Consider the following 25226-nt stretch of genomic DNA (forward strand, 5'->3'; position numbering starts at 1 on the left):
TATTTATATTTGTTTTTTCTAAATAAGGGAATAACTTTATAAAACTGAAAAATGGCCTATTCAAATTATGATTTTAGTAATCTTTATTTTTCAAGTTTTTCGGGGGACAATACATCTTTAATTGTTTTGTATAATATTTTAACCGATTGTGCTGTTTCCAAAATCAAGTCTGGCGCCCTCTTTTATAAACCAGAGTTGATGCTGCATTCACTACATACCGATCATAATTTTCATCTGTTGTTCTAATCGCCGAGCACTTTCCGAGAGGCAGTTCACCTCCAATAAGTCTGCAGCAAAGCTGTGTTGCTTGCAACTATCTTTAACAAAGTAGGAGCTTAATTCGAAATTGTCCGGCGTTGTTGCATTGATAGTTTGCAGTTTGGCTCTGTACTCAAAACAAAAGGACTAAACATTATTGCGAACGAGCAATGTGTTTCTTAGCAACGTCTTCAGGCAATTACTACACACTTAATGGAAGTGCGGCAACGCGCGCGTAAAACAAGTTAATTGCGCGTACGTCACGTTATCCCCCTCACGTTTATTTCACACAAAATTCAACACGCGAAAGTCGATGAGCAGCTGCTGCGATCTGCTATCTTGTCGTTCTTGTCATCGTATTAGAGTCGTATTTTTCGGAGACGATTGTGGTTAAAGTTGACGTATTTTCAAACTGTTGAAGATGAACGAAGTATTTTGAGAAAATAGAATAATATTGAAGCTGAAACCGGATTGTAAACGATGTAAATGGAGAGCGGAAACAGTGAGTGAAATCAGCCTGAAAATTCTTCATGATGACAGACATGAAAAATTCAAACAACAACCATGATTCTTCAACAATATCTGCAGCAGAGACATCTTCTTTGGAAGTTGATAGCTGTACAACAAGTACAGCAGGAGGCAGGAGAGTTAACACTAATCCTAGCAGACACTTTTATTTATCACCTCACACATTTTGGATGCAAAGATGGGAAGCCTTAGTTGTTACCACCGTAATTTTTACCTCCGCATTAGAAGTTTTCATAGCAGTTTTAGATTCGCGGGTCTTGGGACTGTGGGTTTTTGTCTACCTTTGTGACTTCATTTTTATCATTGATATTGTCCTGAGATTTTTTGTTGGATATATGAAAAACGGGATTTTAATCTCAGATGTTCGTCTCATTCGCAAGCATTATCTACGAACAACATTCATACCTGATATTGTTTCTGTTCTACCATTGGGTTTGATAGTTTTGGCAAAACCTGGAATACAAGTAGCTGATGGTTTTGTTACCACGCTTACAAATATCGTACCAAAACTTGCCCAATATCGTTGCATGAACCGTTTGCTTCGAGTTTATCGGATAGAATCCTATTTTGGTAAGTTTAAATTTATCAAAGTTTACATTCGTTAGCGTATTTTTTATGGCCAAAACAAATATAAAAACATTAAAATAACGTCATTGGCCTTTCATTACTGTAGTAGCTTTGTAGTTTGTTTGGTTTGACTTGCCCAATATATCATTGCATGAATTTGTACAGTATGAACCGCGCGTTGTTTGCTTCGTTCGATCGAGAGAGTTTAACGGATAGAAATCTAGGCCTATATAGAATCCAAAGTTTAATACATTTGTTATGCCTTAGTGCCTAATATAAAATTAAAATAACATTGGCCCTCCCATAATTTTGTATTTATGTTTGGTTTTATTTACCACTGACCAGAAATATTAGCCAATGATATCATTAACGCCTAAAAACAATGCCAATTGAATGTTAAAAAATATTATTGTCTTGTTATTTTTATATTAATATTCAAAGAAAAGTATAGGCCTAGGCCCCTAGGCTAGGCCTATCATCAGCTGGGGCGAATAGCAGCAAGATTATTTGACATAAAATTTCTACATTGCATATTTTATTTTTGAAAAGATGACTACCTAAATAAAAGGCTAGGCCTAGCCTAGCCTAGGCCTAATATTAATATTAATATTATAAATATTGAAGTTGTAAATTGAATTTCAGGATCCTACACAGTATAGGCCTAGGCCTAGTAGTCACTAGGCTTAGGCCTAGGCCTAGCTAGTCCTAAATAGGCCTAGGCCTAAGACTAGGTTACTAGGGCCTATAGGCTACAGTAGTATTTAAATTATGTAGCCTAGGCCTACATGTCTACCTTGGCCAATTTTCACAAACATAAACAAATAATTAATAAAACATTAACAAATCTTCATAATATTATGACGGTCTATTATATGCCTAGGCCTAGTCTAGTTTAGGACTCATTATTATTAATTATTGATGTGCATTTTATTTTAATTATTAAAAGTGTATGTATACCATTTTGTCAGCAGCAGTATGCAATATTGCAAAACAATAGACATTTACTAGCCTACTTGTTACTACATAGAATTACCGCAATAGAGTCTGTTCGACAAATTAACATCAATTATGCTGTTATTATTACACAAACATTGTCGGCATTTGACATCATTAACGAAAACGTTAATTGTAATAAGTCAATAATGGACAGAACGAATGCACTTTAGGGATATCGTTACGTAAATACCGTATTATTCACTACATGCATACATTCAATGTTATGTTATGTACATTGGGCTTTAAAAAAATTTTTGAATTTTGATAACCGCTGTTCGGATAATTGTCAGAATAATATTGACGACTATTCATTAATATCAATGCGTTATTGAGAAAAGAGACCTTGGGCTGCTGTAACCACGCTATTGTTAATTTTATGCCCTCCTCGAAGTATTATTATGTAAAAAGGCAATCGTAAAAATCGACATTAGCATTTTGACATTACAAAACTAACCAATAACTAATTTCAGATTCAAGTCTATTCAGTCGGAAATACTAAGTCAACAATTATCTAGATTAATGTTACTTTTTTTACATATTTAACGGATTATTTATGTACCACCTTGTTTGACGGTTGGTTGGAATGCTATACTAACAGAGATTGGAAATTTAAAATGTAGCTGTAGTTATTTATAGTAATAGTATAGGATATAGAAAAAACCCCAACAAAAAAATTCCATGATTAGAATCAGATAATATTATCCCGTTAGATTCGGTTTCGATTTACTGTATTTATTTACAGGTATTACTTGTGCAATACTTATTAATTTAGCAATAACAATTAATTACTAATGACCTTGAAAAAGATATTTTTTACAGGTAGTCGTAATAAACCAGAGAATGTGTGTATTCTTAAAATATATATACAGTAGTAGAATCGGTGAATAATTTTGCCAGTGAAGCATATAGCAAAAAGCTATACAACAACCTTATTGCTACACATTTATAAAATTTATAAAATTTATAAAATTGTGTAGCAAGAAATACAATACAAAACTGTCTATCTCGACTCAAAAATCAGTTTGATTAGCAATATTGCAAAAAAAAATTTAGAATGAAATTTTTCTCTGAGAATAAATGTGTAAATAATGAACAAATTGAATAATCAGTTAATATTCGTAACATGTGTCGGCTGATAATAATCCCGTTATTGTCTTGTTAATTTTGTATAAAAGGAATTAAATGTCCATACTTCACAACAAATGGCGGTATCTTTATATTTAGGAAACATAATTCTTTAACAATCCGACGATTTTTAGCCAATTTACCAAAATAAAGCAAATCAAAACTACACAATTTGCATAAAATTATCAAAATTGCATTAAAAAAAACCCAGTTAAACCAAAATCATAACTCAAACGTAATGGTGACATTATACGGTATTCTCTATTTGTGTTATACCTTTGCTGTCCAATTAAATTGATTAGGTCCTGGAGCTTCACTTAGTCAGCCGATCAATTTATCTGTCCACTTGTATGTTTGCTAATTACGATGTTGTTCTTCTTGTATGTGTGCTTCTGGTCGTGTACATTTAATCTGTAGCTACCATTCTTAAAGCTTCTTATTGTTATCAGAGCTATTCTATCCATAACATTCCACTGGGTTCCTTTCAACATGTGTAGGCCTATAATCGGACGAGCGTTAGGCCTGAATTAGAAGAGTGTCGCCCCTTAAAATAATAGGACATTATAACCTTCTAATTCTTACAAATCACTGCAATATTGGCCTAGAGAATAATAATGCATCATCCTAAGTTGAAATGTCTCCTCGTCGTAAGTGCGTTTTGAAGTGTTTGAAATAGGCCAAGTCAATATGTGTGCTGCTCGAAATGTTCTCACTGCTACTAATGTGAGGATTTATTATAGTATGCATTGATGCATTGAATAATATTACGTGAATGAAGGGATGATGATGGGACAATGCTATACCTCCTATTAACCCATCTCCACAACCTTTTACCGTATTCTAAATTTTCCCTTTTTGGGTTTCGCCGCTCTTATTTATAATTCGTTTTATCATAAACTCTGTACATAGAAAAAAAAGAGAATTCAATGTTCTGAAATGAAATGAAGGAAAATTTAGGCTGGGCGTGCGCCACCTGCACAATCCAAGTCAAAATTTGACAGCCAAAATGATAGAGAAAATTAAATTCAACTTGTAATACAATTCGTTTTATAATCATTTTATTCATGTAATCTAAGACCATAATGAATATGACTCATGGAGGATAATAATTTGCACTTATAAGTGCATGGTAAATTGCTCTATAAGTAAAAGAAATAAGCAAATTGTACCGTGTTAATCGATGTATAAGGCGCGTGAAAGTAAATGTTTTTTTAGAATAATGTAGTAAAATAAAACTAAAAACACCTACCCCCTTCACCCCCAATGCCCTTGGTGATTCTAGGCTGGTGTACATTTATAAGCAATTGTTATTGGCTAAATAAAAACTATTGCAATAAAATGATTGACAAAGATACACACTGATTTTAAATGTATAGTAACGTATAATTAAGCTACAGTATATACCTGTTTCCATGCAATTCCCTCTGAATGGAGATTATTAAGATTAGGTACTCGCTGTCGTTGAGGATGAAGGCCATGTTACGTCTGGGTTTGCCTTTTGTGCGCCTTTTAATAATTAATAATAGACACATGACAACATTGCATCAAAATTACTTGTTATTCTGTATTAAAAAGAAGGTTTTGAAAGAACGTATAACGCTCATTTTGTGCGAAACAGAATTATTTCCAATCAGGATTTCTCATCGTAGGCCTATCATAATCTAAAAAGTGGTAAAGGCCCGTATTATCTGAACGTAATAAAAACGAGCTCATTCTACCCGGGGTTGTCTGTACAGACCCGGGTATATTAACAATGCAAAATAAGATTGTAAGCAGGAGGAGCATAACATTATAGGCCTAAGAGTTTAATCGCAAAAAATAACTATTATGTTACGTTGCGTATATCCAAGACATTGTTATTTGATGTTACAAAACCAACTACGCATACATTGGTTAAAAACCAATTGTGGAAATCTTTCTGTGATACATTGAATTTGACATTTGTTCGATTTAAAAAATCTAAAATGGCGTTTATAGGTTTCGTATTATTCCTTCCAGCTAGATTTTCGTGAATTGGTTAAGAATTTCTCCAATTGCCTCGCCGTTTAATCAGTTGTTTATTAATGTAACTTTATACTTAAGTATCAATGCTTACAGAATATATATATATGTAGGAATACCATTATATATTTGTACTGCCTTAATGATCGAAAATTGTTTTTAAAAAAGAATTTCTCCATTGCCTCGCCGTATAATCAGTCGTTTATAAATTTTACTTTACACTCAAGTATCAATGCGTAGATAATGTACGTAGGCATATAATTATATATTTTGTATTGCCTTAATGATCCGCGATATTTTTTTCAATAAATGGTAATTATAATAATTTATTGTAATCATAAAAACAGTATGGCAAATACATCGCCACGAATGTAAATGTTTGCATTTTTGCGAGGGCTTTGAAAACAGCTTTCTTAAATCGTTGGAATTATTACGGTCGATATTTGTCTCGTGCAACAAGATGAAACATACAAGATTTACTATCAAAGTTTCACTTAAGTAGATTCGGGTTTACAGTCTGCACTTTGGATATTGATCCTATAGCCTCCATAAATATTATGAATCTATCACTCTCCACACACATCGCTGATCGCGATTAGACTGAATGCGGCCATTTTGCTGCGATCCTCCTGTATTAATAATCAAATATTTCTATAATAATGCAACAAAAAGTAGCAAGTCAAGCGCCAATAAAAATGAGCCGATTATTTCTTTGACGCGGCACAATCAATTTATCTGGATTGTGGCTCTTATGTCCATTGCATTGCGAGTTATGTTCTTGACCTGCGAGCTTATGTTGATGCTAGAAACTATAACGGTATCATATCAGCGGTACTGCCCCGTGGAATCTCTTCACTTACTGTGTCATTTTGTAGTAATTAAAGTTAATTGAGCGACCGAGCGTATCCCATTGCGACGCTATCGATCTAAGACTACGTACTCGCGAGAGGTATCAAAACATAAACCAGAAACAGTAAAAACAAAAGAAGATATAAATATTGCTTTTGTCAGGTTGATGACGCGTTTTATATCAACGATTTTACTCCCGAGAAACGCGTGTGCACTATAATACGTATGATACGTACTCCAGTTCCCGTAGTTCTCAATGTTGAAGATGACATATTGTAGTCGTCACTGGACAGCGCCGCACGACGAGGCCTGACTCGTCGTCTTGACTCGTCGGTGCTGTCTGAGTTGCAGGGCGACGAGAAGCGTTAGGCGTAGTTTTTAAATCGTCGGGACGAGGCAACTCGTCGGGCCTCGTCTACAACGCTATCTGAATTGGCCTTTATGAACAGTGCGCAGATATTATCTATAACCTATACCTGGAAGTAGAGTTTGTTTGTTATCAAGATTGAAACTGAACGAACCACAGTATGTGGTATTATTATAAGATAACTGAATCGGCATGTTTAGTTCAACCATGGTAACTCGATTAATAGAGAATCATTAATAATGATACCTACTGGTACATGTTGATGACCTATGCACAATAAATATCAGTAACAATTTTCCCGGAAATATTAAAATGGGAATTACTCAATTTGAACTCTCATAAATATTTATTAATATTATTAATAATGTGGTAATACAATATCTAATACATTTATTTTTAAATTGCTAATTATTGACATCTTGCCTCGATTAGGGGGATCGAGGCAAGAATGGACTCTACCACAATACAATATTTTTAAAATCCCTGTCACGTATGTGATATTTGTGCCCTAATGATATTGTTAACGACAGGTCATTTTGTTGTATGAAAATGAGTGGGATTCGAACCCGAGACCTCACATTTACAAGGCAAGTCTACCTATAATACCTGACTGTACAAAGACTGTGCAGTATAGCATTCGATGTGTTCATTATGATTGTAATAATTGTAAGCCATAATTTACATGTGAAACATGATGTGGCTGAAGGTTGGTTAAGGGCCTTGATTTATTGGACACGTGATAACCAGTCTTATTCAACATTATAGTGAAGGCTTCAAATTACGCATTACGTTATATTTAATGTAATGATAAACCGAATAATTTGACTAGGTACTCAAATGTCACTAATTAACAATTAGGCAAGCATCTATTTGAAATTCCGTGTATACAATGAAAGGTAATCGCAATAGCAAATTGAATACGTGTTTTGGCATGTTAAAGTTAATGTTATATTTTATAGATATACTGTATTCAGTGGATATTGATCGGGCCTTTGAGTAGGCCTAGTGGTTTCAAACGCCAGCGGTCAAGTAAAATCATAATCAATAACCGTCTTTTATCAAAAATCATGAATGGGTTTTATAATCCTGTGTTCTCCATTTCATTAATATGAAATCTTATATAGTATACGGAAAAATGCTACAATTCCTGTGCCACGCCTAAAGAAACTATCATAGATTTAGAAACGAAATTATATTCATATATTAATATGCTTCCATTTGCATGCACTACACATGGTTTACAATAAGTTAATAATAATAATATTATTACCAGGATGTTGGAAATGGAGGCGATTATTGCTGGATCTTAAGAATTGTGTCGCTCAAGTGACCCTCCAATCATCTATGGGGCTGGTCCATGGTTCATCTCACTACTCGTGTCACTTGCGTGGCCCTCCAACCCTTTATGGGTATAGTTCCACTGTTTATCTCATAACTCCTGTCACTCGCGTGGCCCTCCAACCCATTATGGGACTGGTCTATGGTTTATCTCATGACTCGTGTCACTTCCGTGTCACTCCAATCCTTTATGGGGCTGGTCCATGGTTGATCTCACGACTCGTGGCACTCCAATCCTTTATGGGGCTGGTCCATGGTTTATCTCACGACTCGTGTCACTCGCGTGGCCCTCCAACCCGTTAGGGGACTGGTCCATGGTTTATCTCATGTTTCGTGTCACTCGCGTGGCCCTCCAACCAATTAGGGGACTGGTCCATAGTTTATCTCACGACTCGTGTCACTCGCGTGGCACTCCAATCCTTTATGGGCCTGGTTTATGGTTTATCACACGACTCGTGTCACTCGCGTGGCCCTGCAACCCCTTTATGGGTATAGCGCCATGGTTTATTTCACGACTCGTGTCACTCGCGTGGCCCTCCAACCCTTCAAGAATGACTGGCACGCGTATTTATTTATAGTTTCACTCACGTACAATCTAATACCCAATTTGACCCCAACATGTCAGAAGGTGAGATGGTTAATGTTTGTAGTGTAACCTTTAAGTCGTGTAATAGAGTGCAATGCGATGACATAAGTTGCATAACAAATGGTATTATAGCACGCGACGAGCCTCCCGAAGGCAATTTAGTATTATACTGTTAAGTACCATCTATAACAGCCCAACAAATGTTCTTCGATTTTGTATACGTTGTCCCCACATCTAAATTAAATGAATTAAATATTAAAGCAATAATTAAACATTTTGTTGATCCCAAAAATAAATAAATACGTAGTATACTATAGTATACTGTACACTGTGAAAACATTGTGGAGCTTTTAAACACATAGCGTATTTAAAACCTAAACGTGTTTATAGCTACATATGTTGTTTTCCTCGACTCATTTAGCAGTCAGCATGTCACTGTTTTGTTCAATTTCTCCACATGTTTAGCTAGCAAGAGTATTTAGCGTACATGATTCCCCACACATAGCGTTGAAGGGCCACTTGGGTTTCCTAAACCAAGGGCCCAGGCCTCTGCGTTACGTCACTGAATATGACGTTGCTCACTATTACCAAGGTATGTCCTAACGACAGACACATGGTTGGGTTTAATGCGCTGATTGTACACCATAAAGACTTCAACAAGTAATTGACATGTAATATGTAAGCAATGTTACTGGTGACGTCATCACGATGATGCGAAAACGATGCGGTTTCACCAAGATATTCTGTTTTGTTTTGTCATAAAATAAAAGTCAATTTAATAATTTAAGCCGGGTTCAATGCGTCTGCGCCGCTAACACAACATTTGTACATGTAACTTCAGGGAATAATTTCGCCAGAGTATAGCATAGCAAAAAGCTATATACAAATGTCAACATTATTGCTACACATTTTTAAAATTGTGTAGCAAAAAATACAATACAAAACTATGTTTCTCGACTCAAAAATCAGTTTGATTAGCAATATTGCTAAACAAAATTTAAAATTAATTTTTTTCTCTAAACTTAATTTTTGAATGTCTTTCATTTCAAATTCTGAGAATCATGGTTTACTGCATGCACTGTATTTTCTAAATTTCAGAATAAAAAAATTATCGTATATTACTAATGCAATAATGGCCGCCCATACTCGCTCGCATAACGAGATAAAGTGCGCTGCGTGCTGTATAGCGAGTTGTTAATCTTTTATCGATTTGTAACATTCTATGGTAACGAGAATTTGATGTAAAATATTGTCATCGTCATATATTGGCCTTGTTCATATTTACTTTCAGCTAAGGTTTTTTGAAAGCAGTTACCACGAATCATGTGTGGGCAGTTTGCGGAGGCTGCGTACACAGTTTTATTGAATCAAAATTGTCTATAAACCATAATAAGATTAATATAAAGTATGTAATAATGAAGTATATAAATGCTACATTATGCACAATAATGTGAGCCGCGATCAGGACCGACCGACAATGGAAAACCGACAGAATTATCCCTCAAATTGCCTTATAATTGCGATCAATTTTCTTTGACCCGAAACGCTATACTGTGGCTAACTCGTTCTTAATGTGATTTTAATTAGAAACCAAGAATATTGCTGTGTATTTATATTTTAACATAATGATCAATCTGTTGTGTTCTAAAGTGTATTCTAAATTATTTGTTTACAAACTACAACATTTTAAGTTTATTCTTCCTTTCCATCTTGGACGCAACGCACCGACGTTGACGCAACGCAAATAATTTGACCAATCACAAGCGACAGTTTGTATGATCGGTCGGGTGTTGATTGGTCAAATTACCTTAAGCTTTGTTACCACTGGAACGCAACGCAAGGACGTAGACGCAACGCAAGCGATTCGACCAATCACAAGGGACTGTTTAAATGATCCATAGTTGTGTTACGTCCATGCGTTGCGTTCTAGTGGGAACCAAGCTTAATGTGTATTAACCTTTGTTGACGATTTAAAGTTGATTCAGTGTGAATGGACATAAAAACTAATAACATTCAGAGCACCCGATCGTAAAAGTCGTATCTGTCGTAATATAATGCTAAGCTTTATTCCTCCTCTGTAATAAGTTTTCGTGGAAAATTCTGGTCATACACACATTCAATCCATTTAGCTGAATATTGGCACCAAACGCGTTATGTTGACATACATAGGTGAATGGAACTTGTGCGCGTTTTTGTTGCTAGATAATTCAATATAAAATATTTACTATTAGGAATTTGTGTCCGTCCGCATCCTCGCTGCGTTGAATGACTGTGTTCTCCCATCTCCATCATCTGATACGACGACCCATCTATGGTTTTATCATCATGCTTGTTCTAATTGCAAGCCTGCTGTGTAAATATTATTCTGAACTGGAGCTGTTTCTGCTAAGAAACGACGACGCACGTCATTTAAAATATGAATCTGAAAAGAATAGGTGACCTGCTGTCAGATGAATTGTATTAACAGAAAACAACCTATTATGTTGGATTTTAGTTTAATTAAAGTCATTACTAATATTCAAATATATTTTGTCAAACTAGTTTGATAGTGTAGACAGAGCTTAAGGTTTTGAGTTGGTAGTCCCATGCAGCGTGACGTCACTTTCATGATCATGTGAACGCAATGCCTGCGATCGAATTAATGTCCAAATCATCATCGTTCAGTTTCAGATGAGTTACGTGTTTTTAATAACATTAATTTGGTTCATCGATCAGCAGAACGCCGTCCTATTTAATAAACCATCTCAACTTATTTTTGACCATACTAAATCTGTGAACTCTAGAGGTACAGACCTACAATTTGTGATCTAATCATCGATTCGATCCCAGTAACAGTTCGTTGAATATAATACGTTACGTGAATGCTGTATAAATGCGACACATGTATTATTATTACGACTGCAAGTAGGTTTTAATTGAATGTGTTGGTTTACCGATACGTCATTCAGTTCTGTTGAAGAATTTATGGTTTTCTTAACAAATTATTAGTACGCAAATTATGGGTGTAACTACTGTATCTGATAACCGTTAATGGTTATAACCCTAAGGACCAATTCACATTGTCAAAATAATCTGATAATATTTCACTTTATGAGTTGTTAATGATCTCGCGGATCGCTCATTCATTACACTTAGAGTGAGTAAGTGTCGTATTCAGTCAGTCAAGTTTCTATTTAAACGAGGTCGGTTTATCAAAATGGCTACTTGTATGTCGTGTGCTCAACTATAAAACAACCGTTTTAGTTGTTCTGGGTGGGTAAATAACACCTAGGCCTTTTATGTTAGGCTCTGTCTACACTATCAAACTAGTTTGTCAAAACAAGTGTGATGTACCCAAATATGGTAGTGATATAATATCATCCATCGTGTCCATATATATGGGCACATCACATTTTTTTTGTCACATAAAGTTTGGTAGTGTAGACCAGGCTTTACGAGGATAGATGTAAGAGAAATTCCGCAATTTTATTAAATATATATTTTAATTTATTTGTTCGCCCAAGGACTGCGTCTTTGTTAATATAATATTTGACAAATACAATAATAATTGTCATTACACGATTATCCAATTAGCTCCCTCTAATTACGATCCTATTAATTGATTAAAAACTTCCAATTATTGAGACCATTGACCAAGAGAAACCAAAGAGATAAAATGGAAAAAAACGACACAATCCTGGTACCACTAAGTGGTCGTTAATATATGATAATATGAGAGGTACCATTTTGTTAGGCATTTGGAAAGTCGGGCCTTGTCTACACTATCAAATTTTATGTGACAAAAAAAAGTGATGTGCTCATTATGGACATGATGATGTCATATCACACCATATTTGGGCATATCACTGCCATATTTGGGCATATCTCACTTTTTTGGTTCAAACTAGTTTTATAGTGTGGACAGAGCTTAAGACTTCTTATTCACAATGTCTGCAATATTAATTTCGTTTCCACTATTAAATGTTGTCTTTTTGTTACTTGTGCTCTCACCTGCTGCAGCAGTTGTCTCGTGTTAGTGGAGATAATAGTTTCCGATGACAACAACAAACGGTTCCTCGCAGAAATAATTTCGAATTATCATACGCACATCGAATTAAATTGAAATTGTATTAGGCAGTTGGACTATATTTGGAACTCATCAAATTGGATCTAGTTTCAGTGAGTCGTTCCCCATAGATATGCTTTTATATACGGAGCTATTTCGTTATCGACTCCCCTGTGACCAACCCTTAATTTCTTGGCTTGGTAAAATCGATATTATTTTGGTTGAATGTTCGAATGCAATGTTCGAGTTATAGCCAACCAATCTTAAACAGTGGAAGGATCATACAGTAGTGGTGGTGAAGTTTTGACAATACCTAGGCCTACTTTCTTCTTCAGAATATCTCTGCAATATTTTCGTGTAAAACAAATTCCACTTTACAGTATTTGAATAATATGTTGTATGGTCACGTGGCTATGAATACAACAATTATCTTAAGAAGCGTCAAGAGTAAGTCACGCTTCATTTAGCTGCTCGGAATGATTCAGTGATCGACAAGGCCGGCAAATGGTATACTACTTAGAAGATTGAATTGCCTATACACACTGGCAATTGCAACCTCATAATCGCATTCTAATGACAACTGAGAAAAACAAGAGTTTTAAAAGACCGTAAATTATCTAAATACACGGCCGCTGTTAATTCCACAAGAGGTGGCTATTAAACGTCTAAACGTATAGATACTGTATTGGTATTTCTAAATACTGATTGTGTTCCAACTAATATATGTGTCCAACTTCTGCGCATATCGTTTGTGCGCTATCTGTTCTCAATGTGCACGCATTGATTCGCCATAATCATGTTTAGTAACCACAAGTTTGCAGCGCGGCACTTATTCTTGCTTGCGAACAGATACGGATTTCGTCTGTTTCAGCCTAAATATTCTAATAAACCTTCATGGGTTAACTGTACCGTATTGGTTAAAATTAGTTGACTTGTGAGTGTTTTTAACGATTCGAACCAAATTCTTCAACACTTAATTTCTTTAAAGTTTTAATTTACAAAGTTATATCAATTTGTTCATTATGTTTTAGTAAGTAGGCTATTCCTGCCTTATGTAACCATTGTACAATAAAAATGAAGAAATTATTTTTTTTTATAGCATCGAACAATATAGTTCTATATTATAAATTGGTTGACATGGTTGAAAAACTCATTCTCAAGCCTAAATGCGATCTCGTATGTTTTGTTTTCACCTGAGGTGTATCAACAGAAAATTGCATTTTCTTAACATTTCGCCCACGCCATTTTCAGAACCGATCATCATCAATACAGCATTTTTGTTCCCTTTAACCGTTAGCCTATTGTCTATTTGTCAGTACAGTAGTACTTCAATATAGCCTATAGAGACGTTGAATAATCAAGGCAGTCGTTTCTCGTATTTTATTATAAGAAAGTAATTAGTTTACCGTGAGTAGCATGACAACCACGAAGGGACACTGTTAAACACTGTTACAATAGTAACACTAATTTAAACGTATTTATTTGAAACATTATTTACACTTTACACTATACATACAGTACAGTATGCTATTTTATAAACTCCCCGTGTGGTTAGTGTCGTCATTATATTCTATTTAAGAATATATGGCGATTATGGCGGCAAACGCGCACCATATCGGTTAACGGATCGGAAGGCACAACGTAACAATGCGTGCGCGTTATTGTTTATACTACAAACAAGCGCATAGGTTAATGATTATGATTTTACGTAACAATTCAGATGAATAACATTATTAACGTCAGAAAGTTTGATTTGTTATACGTGGTTAAATAAACGTAAGCTTAATTATTATTAATATAATTATGTCCTGGTATTAAATAAAGTAATGTTCTGTTCTCCGTTGTATTGCTTAGATGAAGAGTCCCCATTTATCATGTCTTAAAGCGCTGTCTACACTATCCTATCAAACTTTATGTGACAAAAAAGTGTGATGTACCCAAATAGGGTAGTAATATGCATAAATACGGTCCATATATGGGCACATCACTTTTTTTTTGTCACATAAAGTTTGATAGTGTAGATAGAGCTTTAGTTTTGACTTCACGCAAAATATTGATGCATCCGCATTGCAATTTCTCTTTAATAGCAGACTTTGATCTGTGCAATATCCAGTTCTCATTAACTGCAAATGATGCTTACTTTGTATTTATTGTTATAAATTATGCTACCAAAAATGGCGCATTTAAGATATTTTTAAATATAGAGGAATATGGGCCAATGCTTTAAAATAGTATTAAATTTAAATGCTATATACTTAAAATGTGTTTGCATTGTAATACCAGACATAGTGGGCCCCTGGTCTTGCCTGGGTAAATAGAACGCATCGCAAATTATCTCAACTCGATATAATAACTGTTGTTATTAATTTGTTTATGCATATTTAATTGTTACATCGTTGAGAAATCGTTAATTTATTTTCTTTGCATTTGAAGAGTGGGTTGTAATTAATAACAATAAAATATGATGTCACCTGTGACGTGCGAAACAAGATACATTCATTTTTTTATTTATTTAGCACTAGGACGATAACGATCGACGATAAATAGATAAACATACATTTTTCTTACATAAAACAAATAAATTGGAAGTTTTCGTTTTAAACTACCGGTATATAGGATTATAATCATTTATGCTGTCTTTAATAAAAAATAATATATATTTTTTTTAATTCGATCATGATCAATAAAAATAATAAAATCGTTGTATTGTCACGATATTTTTGCTCTTACTAATCATGACGTCATTTGATTGGACGTGTGAAAATATCATCAGGAAGCATGGTTATCCTATAGTTCTAGGATGAACACTTTTAGATTGTTTTATGTATGAAAAATGTATGTTTATCTATTTATCGTGAATTGTTATCGTCCTAGTGTAAATGGGCCTTTAAGACGTTTCGAAAAGAAAACATACATGAATACTTATTATGGTTATATTTTGTCATGATTTTCCATCAAAATATTCCAGCGTTCCATGTAATTGTTGCGAATAGGTTGAATTACGTAATGTTGCATTTATTTGCTTTGGCTTTTTACATTATTTACCGAGTTGTCGGCCTTGGTCATCAGAAGGACATCTCTTGGTTTTTTTTTGTCCGAATCTAAGCAAACACTTTTATTATGTCAGTCAAACAATATAAGAACATGGACAAATGTTGCCATATTTATTTTAGTCATTTGTATTTATTTCCATTCCAGCTTAACCCGTATTTTCAGTGGCGGTCCTCATGACAAAATACATACTGTAATTACAACTATATCTAAATTAAACATACTATATATTAACATAAAATACAAAAATTATTCCGCTTGTTCAGTAAGAATTGCTATTACATTATTTAATTTAATTGTACGTTTGATTTGTGCTTTTTTTTTATCACCCGACTCTAACAACCATAGGTATAACTCCATCCATTCTTCAACCCCGTATAAGCTTTGCTTTATTTCTCACCTTCCCAAATGATCATATCTGAAGATTAGCCCTATTGCGTGTTAATTGAAATGATTCATTACGGCTCGACAGAGAATTCAAACGCGTTAGCAAGCTTAATTCCACTAGGATTGTTGTCCCCCTTATTTTAATCATTTTTACTGTTAATTTTTAATTTCTATGAAAGACAATAAGAGAAATAAATGTTACTTTGATTGATTGATGATTGATTGATTGATTACAAGATACCGACTATCTATCTATAAGTCGGTGTACTATTTACTATGTATTTACAATGCTGTTTTGTGTTAATTATTAAAGCAAGGCTTTTAAAGTACATTATATCATAGAGATATTATAGTTCACTATAATATCTCTATGATTATATCTAATATCTAATCTAATGTAATGTTAATAATAATCAAAACAAGACACCCTAGTTGGAAGATGTTTACTCTAAAATTTGAATTGGCGAGCAATATGAGTTGAGCATTTATTTGTTATAACTTATGCGTTTACGCCAATTTCTAAAATTGCGGTCGGTATGGAAAACCTATGACAACGCCAAGTGCACGACATTTTATATATCCATTTACGGGCGCGTGGTCAGTCTTAATTTGTTTACATGGCACATAAAGGCCTATTGCCCCACAGACGCTAGACTTGCTCCAGGCTGTATGCAAGTAGCCTAGTATACGTATGCAACGCCATATGTGCCAAAATATTGATCTTTTAACTTATATATTAAGTCAAAATTCCGTCTGTAACCCAGATTACACAGTCACCAGTACATGGTTAGATTTATTTAACATACAATATCAAACATTTAAAGATGTTACCATTTTTCAGCATTGTAAATCTGACGTTGACGTCATGTGCAATCAATAGCAACCATTGTAACGCACGATGACTGGACTTGACCTTGCTGTGTCATTGTATTCAAAATCCTGTTAATTTAGTTATTTATAAATTAATCTGAATTTGTTTATCATTAATTAAGGTAACTGTTTCTCCTCGTTGTTAATATAATACGTATCACGTGAGTGAATCGTCTGCTATTTTCAACAACCAATAATTATCCTCGTATTACTTGAGATACACACCGCCCTCATTACTTGAGTGTTTGTGTGTGCGTATCATCATGGAGAAATATTATTTCTCCATGGTATCATCATGTTCGCACATCGGTTAATCTTATTGTCCGTCAGAGTCCCTATTACGTTTACATGATTTGGTAAACAGATCTCCGTCTGTTATCAAGCATAGATAAATTTAAAATTATACAAAGCCGCACATGACGAAAAAACATATTATGGTTCTTATTGGTTTAACAATAGACATTTTACTATAGGACATTTTTAAAAGTAGTATTTATTCTATTGTATTGAATTATTGAAGTTAAAACATCAGCAGAGTGGTACTGAATTTCTGTTAGTGTTAAGCTTGGTTCCCACTAGGACGCCAGGACGTAACGCACAGTGATTTGACAAATCACAAGCGATGGATTAATCAAACAGTCGCGTGTGATTGGTCAACTCGCTTGCGTTGCGTAAACGTGCTTGCGTTGCGTCTATGTGGAAAGCAAGCTGTAATGCATTATTGGTCCATGCATTAGATCATATGCGTTGCAATCTAAAGCTCTGTCTACACTATCCTATCAAACTTTATGTGACAAAAAATGTGATGTGCCCATATATGGACATGATGATGTCATATCACTACCATATTTGGACACATCACATTTTTTTTGTCAAACTAGTTTATACAGAGCTTTACGGTACATTATATGGCTTGGTTCCCATTTGGAAACGCAAAGAGAACCTTTCATAATATAATCCATCGCTTTTAATCGGTCCAATTATATGCCGCGGTGCGCTTGCGTACCGTCCAAATGCAAACCAAGTTTAAAACCCAGTTTTGCTTTATATAATACACAACCAAACAATACGCGTTCGGAATAAAGTAGTATTTTTTTTTATATTGTAAAATTTACGACGCCTTGTGGTGCAAATTTTGACAATTTGTGAGCACTTATTCAGTCAGCTGCAGAAACTCATTACTGAACATCTCCCTGGGTGAAATAAAAATACATATCATATTCAAATTGAATAGGTAATGAAAGACAAGAGAATAAAATGTCATATGTATATATATAATAGAAACGGCGAGCGCGCGTTCATAATTATACTCACAATATCGACTGTGATGAATTTTGCAAAGGTTTTAAAAATAATTCTTATTCTACTATCCATCAACAAATGACACAGCTCGTGTCAAATAATAATAAATAATATTGTAGAGGATGAGTAATACACAGAGGTTGAGAATACGTACAAAATTTGTGCTTTGATGTCTTTAATCATTTCGCAATAAGAATAACAAATGTATTTTTAAATGCATAACATATTTCTATTATTAAATTATATAGAGATTTATCGCAGGCCATATATACTTGCTTGCTCTTTTGATTTAAGTTGTAAAGATGATCTACTCGAGAATACGCCACGATGTAATGTGTTAGGCCTCTCTCTACACGTAACTAGATCGTATGCGTACGCAAATTGAATGAGTACGTGTATAAACGTTTTCGAAGCGCGTTCCACATTCTCAACACATCACGTAACCTTTTTACGCCGACTTCATGTATTACGTATTGTATTGTTCAGGTATTATTACGACAACGCAATGGTTTATTTATTAAAGTTTTTTCTACACTATCAAACTTTATGTGACAAAAAAATGTGATGTGCCCATATGGACATGATGATGTCATATCACTACCATATTTGAGCATATCACTGCCATATTTGGGCACATTGCACTTTTTTGTCAAACTAGTTTGATAGTGTGGACAGAGCCTAAGATGTGCATATAGTAAAATTCGCTCCTTTTAGGTACACTTACGTTAGGTAACGTAACGTTTTACAGGCCTGCCTTAAGCTTGGTTCTCACTAGAACGTAACGCAAGGACGTAAATGCAACGCAAGCGTTTTTACCAATGACAAGCGAAGTTATTATACACAGTTAGCAATCACAAGCGAACAAGCCATCGCTTGTGATTGGTCAATTCACATGCGTTGCGTTACGTCCTTGTGTTGTGTCGCTAGTGGGAACCACGCTTCAAGCTTGGTTCCCACTAGAACGTAACGCAAGGACGTAAATGCAACGCAAGCGTTTTTACCAATGACAAGCGAAGTTATTATAGACAGTTAGCAATCACAAGCGAACAAGCCATCGCTTGTGATTGGTCAATTCACATGCGTTGCGTTACGTCCTTGTGTTGCGTCGCTAGTGGGAACCACGCTTAATTATGCGCGCGTATGAGCCATGTTTATAAAACATCCATCATAGGAAATAAAATGACGATTACGTCGTTGTTTTACTATGTAAAGCGTGGTTCCCATTAGCGACGCAACGCAAGGACGTAACGCAACGCAAATGAATTGACCAATCAAAAGCGATGGCTTATTCGCTTGTGATTGCTAACTGTCTATAACTTCGCTTGTCATTGGTTAACCCGCTTGCGTTGCGTTTACGTCCTTGCGTTACGTTCTAGTGGGAACCAAGCTTTAGGTATCTTGTGTATTTACATCATTGTCTGTTAATTATACTAATGCCATCAGATTGCTGTGTTTGTTGTTTCTGTATCGTCACTTTATGAGTATGTGACACAGGTTTTTAGGACTTATTATTATCTTAAAGCCGGTTGTGTATGCCATCGATAATCAATCTATGTCCACTCATTACGTTCGTTTGTCTTCCACCTCACATTAGTTGATAAATCATCTGTCGGTGTAGTATTTTGAACTCGAGCACAAGTACACTTTCCTATATACATTACAAACCGCATTTGTAAACATTGTAAAAAAAACCAAACCAACAACATCAATGTTTGCGTGTACGAATGCATACTGGTGTTTTTATGCGGCTAGGCGTGTTGACGCATCAGTGGATATGTTGACGCATTCGTCGAGTGTTGACGCGTTAAAACTATCAATGCGTTATTAGTGTTAGGAGTTTAATCAACATGTTTCTACAATTATATTGGTCTTGTATAGGGATACTATGCTGTATATTATTGTTTTTTTTTTCGGTTAATTTTCCCATTTGTATAGATTAACAATTCTTTAGATACATTCATACACGTTTGAGTCAGTTTTGTCTAGACAAATCGTCATTTGCATTCGTTTTATACAAAAACTCGTAATAGTGTCTGCACTGTTTAACCCAATTATTCTTTTGTACTAACGAAACATTATTAGTAATTAATTTCTGACCACAGTACGTCTCTTAATTAACAAACACGAAGCATACATTAACGATTCATACGTATAAAAAAGCTTTTTATACATACACATATTTCCATAACATATTGAATGTAATTCCCCAGAATATATAAATTCCTTTGTGTATATGAAGTTGAATATTGCATAGGTCTGACCAATAATCGAACAGGCAAATGAATACTTAGCTATTAAAAATTATTTTAAAGCAGACATCAATGGAGAGTAAATGTTAATGTGTGCTCACAAAACGAATAAAATACATTACGTTTATATGAATAGAAAATGGGAGCATAGATATTAGCATCGCATAACTACGTTTCTATTACGACGACGACTCTCTTATTCGGCCTAGTTTTCATTGTGTACGCATTTTCAAATGATGACTTTTCACAATATAGAGGCTCTCATTGCATAAATCTATGAACAGTCTCTACAGCAGTTTACTATTAACTGAATCTCGTTGTATTTTTCCAAAGCGTCAGCATGTTGTATTTTAGGAAAAACAATTATTTATTTGATAGTTTGATTTAATTAAATTTCATTTGATTTAATTTATTCGTCCCCCTCCCCCCCAACCCCAGGTTCAAGATGATAATGATCTGGGTTCCAGACGGAGGTTTAACATTAATATTAGTAAGAAGATAAATATTTTTGCACATATCGCGTTTCATACTCGACTGGTGGACTAACATTAGACAATAAAATGAATACAGACTTGGAGTCCATGCTTGGAGCAAGTGTACGATAAAATATACGGCCATCAACGGTTACAAAAAGGAAAGGGTATCCTAAAAAATAACACTATCGAATGGGGACCCTTGATAAGACCATTGCAAAATCGAAAATTAAAGAAATCATTATATACATTTGTATTTTTATTGATTTCGAAATCCACAAACATTTTGTATTGATCATAATTTGTATATAATCATAACAAATACTTAGGCCTACTGCAGAAACAAATACTTGCGCCTATACTGCAGAATAGATGTAAGACACGTTTCCATAATCAGCATTTTGCCAAACGACCTATTTTTTGGATTACAAATAATCTAAATACAATTGATCATTAAAGCATTAGTTTAATTTGTAATATTGCGTTTAATAATTAATCTTTATTATTGTAATTAACCAACACTGAAGCTTGATTACGTAACCACTGTTTAAATTAATACGTGTGATACTTTTTTTGCAATAACTTTAATTAATATCGAATACCCTTTGCATTAATGATGTAATCTGAAATGCATGACGTTCGGGTTGCCTCTATTATTGGTAGTATAATATTCTATTGATTAATTCATTAAATTTACATCAAAATTAAATTGCTTTTGATGTAACCAAGAAATTACTTGTTGTCTAATCTTAAAGAATTGAATAAGTTTAAACTAACTAAGCCTAGACTATAATAGCCTACCGTACTATATGTTAGTACTCTTTTTAGGGGGATGGGTCGAGGCTTCTTTTCTTTTTCACCTAATAATAACTTATTTTTATAGCGCCGATAAAACAAATAATCATTCTCACAGCTTTAAAATGGTAATACCCATATACTTCTTTCAACCCCGGGATTTAAACTAAGTGTAAAGTCATACGGTATTTGTTTTAAAGAAAAACAAATTCACCCCAGGGCTAAAACATGATAAAGTTGTTATACCCGTTGTTTTGTTATTATTGGTACAGCAATGCATTCAGATGGAGCAGGAGAAAATTCCATCATTATCGATCTGTGCTTTACTGGATTTAACAACGTCACACTGTATTTTCAGTTGTTTGGCCTACATACCCGTGAGCTGGGATGACGGTTTCTTAATTATGAAATCGTATCGGTGTCATGTAATGAATCCATACACAGATTCATCCAAATAGCCCGTTCGTGTTATTACCCCGAGCAATGTAGATACTTTATGGTGTACATGTTTTAATCCGTAAGTAAACACGAGATAATTCATTTTGATAAGAACACATTGATAAACTTAGCTGCAGTGATATGTTTTACCTCCTAACATTCATACACTGCCTACATTAACCGTTTTGTATATTTGGTTTTTTTTACTGATAATTCATTATAATTTATTACCAAAGGAAAACGAAAATAGTATATAGATTAAAGTTGATTTTGGCGATTTGTGCGTTCCATAGTGTAATCACGCAGTAATATACATTTTAATTTAGTGTCACGTTGTTTCATCAACATAAATGACTGAATTGCACGCGTTTTAGCATGTTAAAATGTTTACCTACTTAAAACGTATCGACTTACGATACCTTGCAGCAATTTAACTTGTAGGCCTACCAGTTAAATAGTGACGTGAATTATTTAGAGTTTTGCGTTCATTTTAGCTTAATAATCCATGCCTATTAATAGGCCTAAAATGCAATCACTTTTTACTCTGACTAGAATAGATAATGAATAAATAACACTCCTTCTTCTCCCGCATTGAATATTAACGTTTTCTATATTATTTCAAGTACAGTATCAATTTACAATGACCCGTTTATTTGTTATTTATAGACAAAATACGCATATATTATAAACGAAATACAGTAAGCGGAATTATTTTATGCCAGTGCGAGAGGTGCTTTTTTACTAAAGCTCTGTCTACACTATTAAACTAGTCTGACAAAAAGTTGCGATGTTCCCAAATGGTAAGTGGTATGCTCAATTAATATGATGCTAGTGACATGAAATCATCGTGTCCATGGTCACATCACATTATTTTGTCACATAAAGTTTGATGATGAAGACAGGGGTTAAAGAAGGAGACTTAGGGCATACAGAAATCACTAATTTCAACATAAACTCTGAACTCATGATTATGCGATTTTTACGCGCTGTAAACGCGTTTAAATCACAATGCGCGCTGATAATGTCACCTCACGCACTCGCGCTCATACTGCCAATCAATATATGATACGCGTTCACACTTAACGTGTGTTACATGCCCTGGCAGATATCACTTATCAATTCATGCATAAATACGTGCTGGTCAGTACGCACAAGTGAATTATATTGTCTAGAGATTCCAATTGTCCATTACGTCTCAGTGTGAAAGACCTATCGGTTCATGTACGCGTACTAAGGTGTTCGTAATACACTCGTAGCAGTAGCCGCTGTAATAGTATTGTCAGCTATCTTGATCAATCACTAATACTGACCCCATTCAGCTCGATGACCACTCAATAGACTACTCAATTCTCAATGGTCACTTGATTTGTATTATTTTTATTAGACATCGATGCAATCAAATTTGTAGAAATGAAATTCACGCTGGCGTGGTTTTGCTGTACACAAACCCGTTGGCTCCTGAGTCGACGTACGTCGCAGTGAACAAAATCGATAATACATTCCCTTTGAATTGGTTTACTTAATATCATAATGACTGGGCTGACTTTATAGATTGTATGCATGTATAAACTTTGAATACTGAGTGATTATTGTGTCAACCTATGTAGGCAGGTCATACACTGCTAAAATAACATTCTTGTTCGCCGTATTACTCGTTATGGCTGCCATATACTATTATTTTAAATATTGTACCATTGGACTGATTTATCATGATATTGTAAGATTTGGCATACAAATTACGTTCGTGCGTGGTTTAAAATAGGAGCTACTATCAATTTTGCGTAAAAATTAGAGACCATTTTGAAATCCAAGATGGCGTCCAAAATAGGGTCGGGAAAAATTGGCCCCCAGTTGCAATGAATTCTACTATTCCTAAGGATTCATAAAACTGCCAAGAACTCAACTTGAGCATTAAAATCTCATGGAATTACATTGGTTCCCCACTATTAGACCTTTTTAAATGACAGACACTATTGAAACGCCTAAAATGACAGCTGTTTGGAAACGCCGGGCTTTTCCGTGGGTTTGACACCGTAATGGTGGATGGTAGTGGTGTCAATGTTGTCATAATAATGATAATGATGGTGATGGCCACGTGACATTTGTGTAAGTGGTGGTGATGGTGATTATAGTATAATAGATAATATTACATTGAGAATGAAATATCTAGCATTAAGTTATACATTAACGTTTTGTATACATTATCAAACTAGTTTGACAAAAATATTATGTGATGTACCCATAATGGTAGTGATATGACATCACCATGCCCATATAAGGGCACATCATATTTGTTTTTGTCACATAAATTTTGATAGTGTAGACAGAGCTTAAGAATGTTCCATTTAACATAACGACTGCATGAAATGATAGAATCTGCAGACATCACGCATAATGCTGCTTTTATTACAGGTTTATTAAAACAAATAATATTTCAGCTTTAAAAGGTTAGGAAAAGATAAAATGATGTTGGCGAACTACACACTGTATATACAGCCTTCAAAGTAAAATTAAATTGATTCCTTTCAAATCGTAAAAAATAGAACGAAGTATTTAATAAAAGTAAACATTAATTCACGAATTAAAAATACAAGCGCGCGTAAACATTTGTCTGCTCACGCGTAATTACTGTTTCAAAACTCGAGGTTTGATTTCACGCAGGCGGGGGAAAACACAATTATTGAAAGGGCATTTCCTTACGTTGCGTAGATTGCGTTACGTTGCGTCGCTAGTGGGAACCAAGCTTAAATGAGCGCGTAAACGTTCGTCTGCTCACGTGTAATTACTGTTTAAAAACTCGAGGGTCTGTTCACTTTCTATTGCGACTCTCCATTCTGATTAAACATTAATGTATTACTAATTTAATTGCTATTTATAATTGCATCGTATTTCAACTACTTTGGCTTTCGTAATGGTAATAAATAGCACATAAAATGGCATCTTATTTTCTGCAGAAGTTGTGCGTCTTTGTTTGACGTTGTTCTACATTTAATCAATTTGC

The 25226-nt window shown here is 34.6% G+C and overlaps 1 protein-coding gene across 3 annotated transcripts in view; it reads left to right on the forward strand.

Annotated features, from left to right (window-relative positions):
- Nucleotides 1-291: 291 nt before the first annotated feature.
- The window catches only part of LOC140055304 (uncharacterized), a 97293-nt gene continuing 72358 nt past the window's right edge, over nt 292-25226 (forward strand). For all 3 annotated transcript variants that reach the window (XM_072100611.1, XM_072100613.1, XM_072100612.1), the window contains exon 1: nt 292-1356. In XM_072100611.1, the coding sequence (XP_071956712.1) occupies nt 789-1356 (568 nt within the window). In that variant the 5' untranslated portion in view covers nt 292-788. The remainder of the gene's footprint in view (nt 1357-25226) is intronic.

This window comes from Antedon mediterranea, chromosome 7 (assembly GCF_964355755.1).
Source record: "Antedon mediterranea chromosome 7, ecAntMedi1.1, whole genome shotgun sequence".
Taxonomy (NCBI): Eukaryota; Metazoa; Echinodermata; class Crinoidea; order Comatulida; family Antedonidae; genus Antedon; species Antedon mediterranea.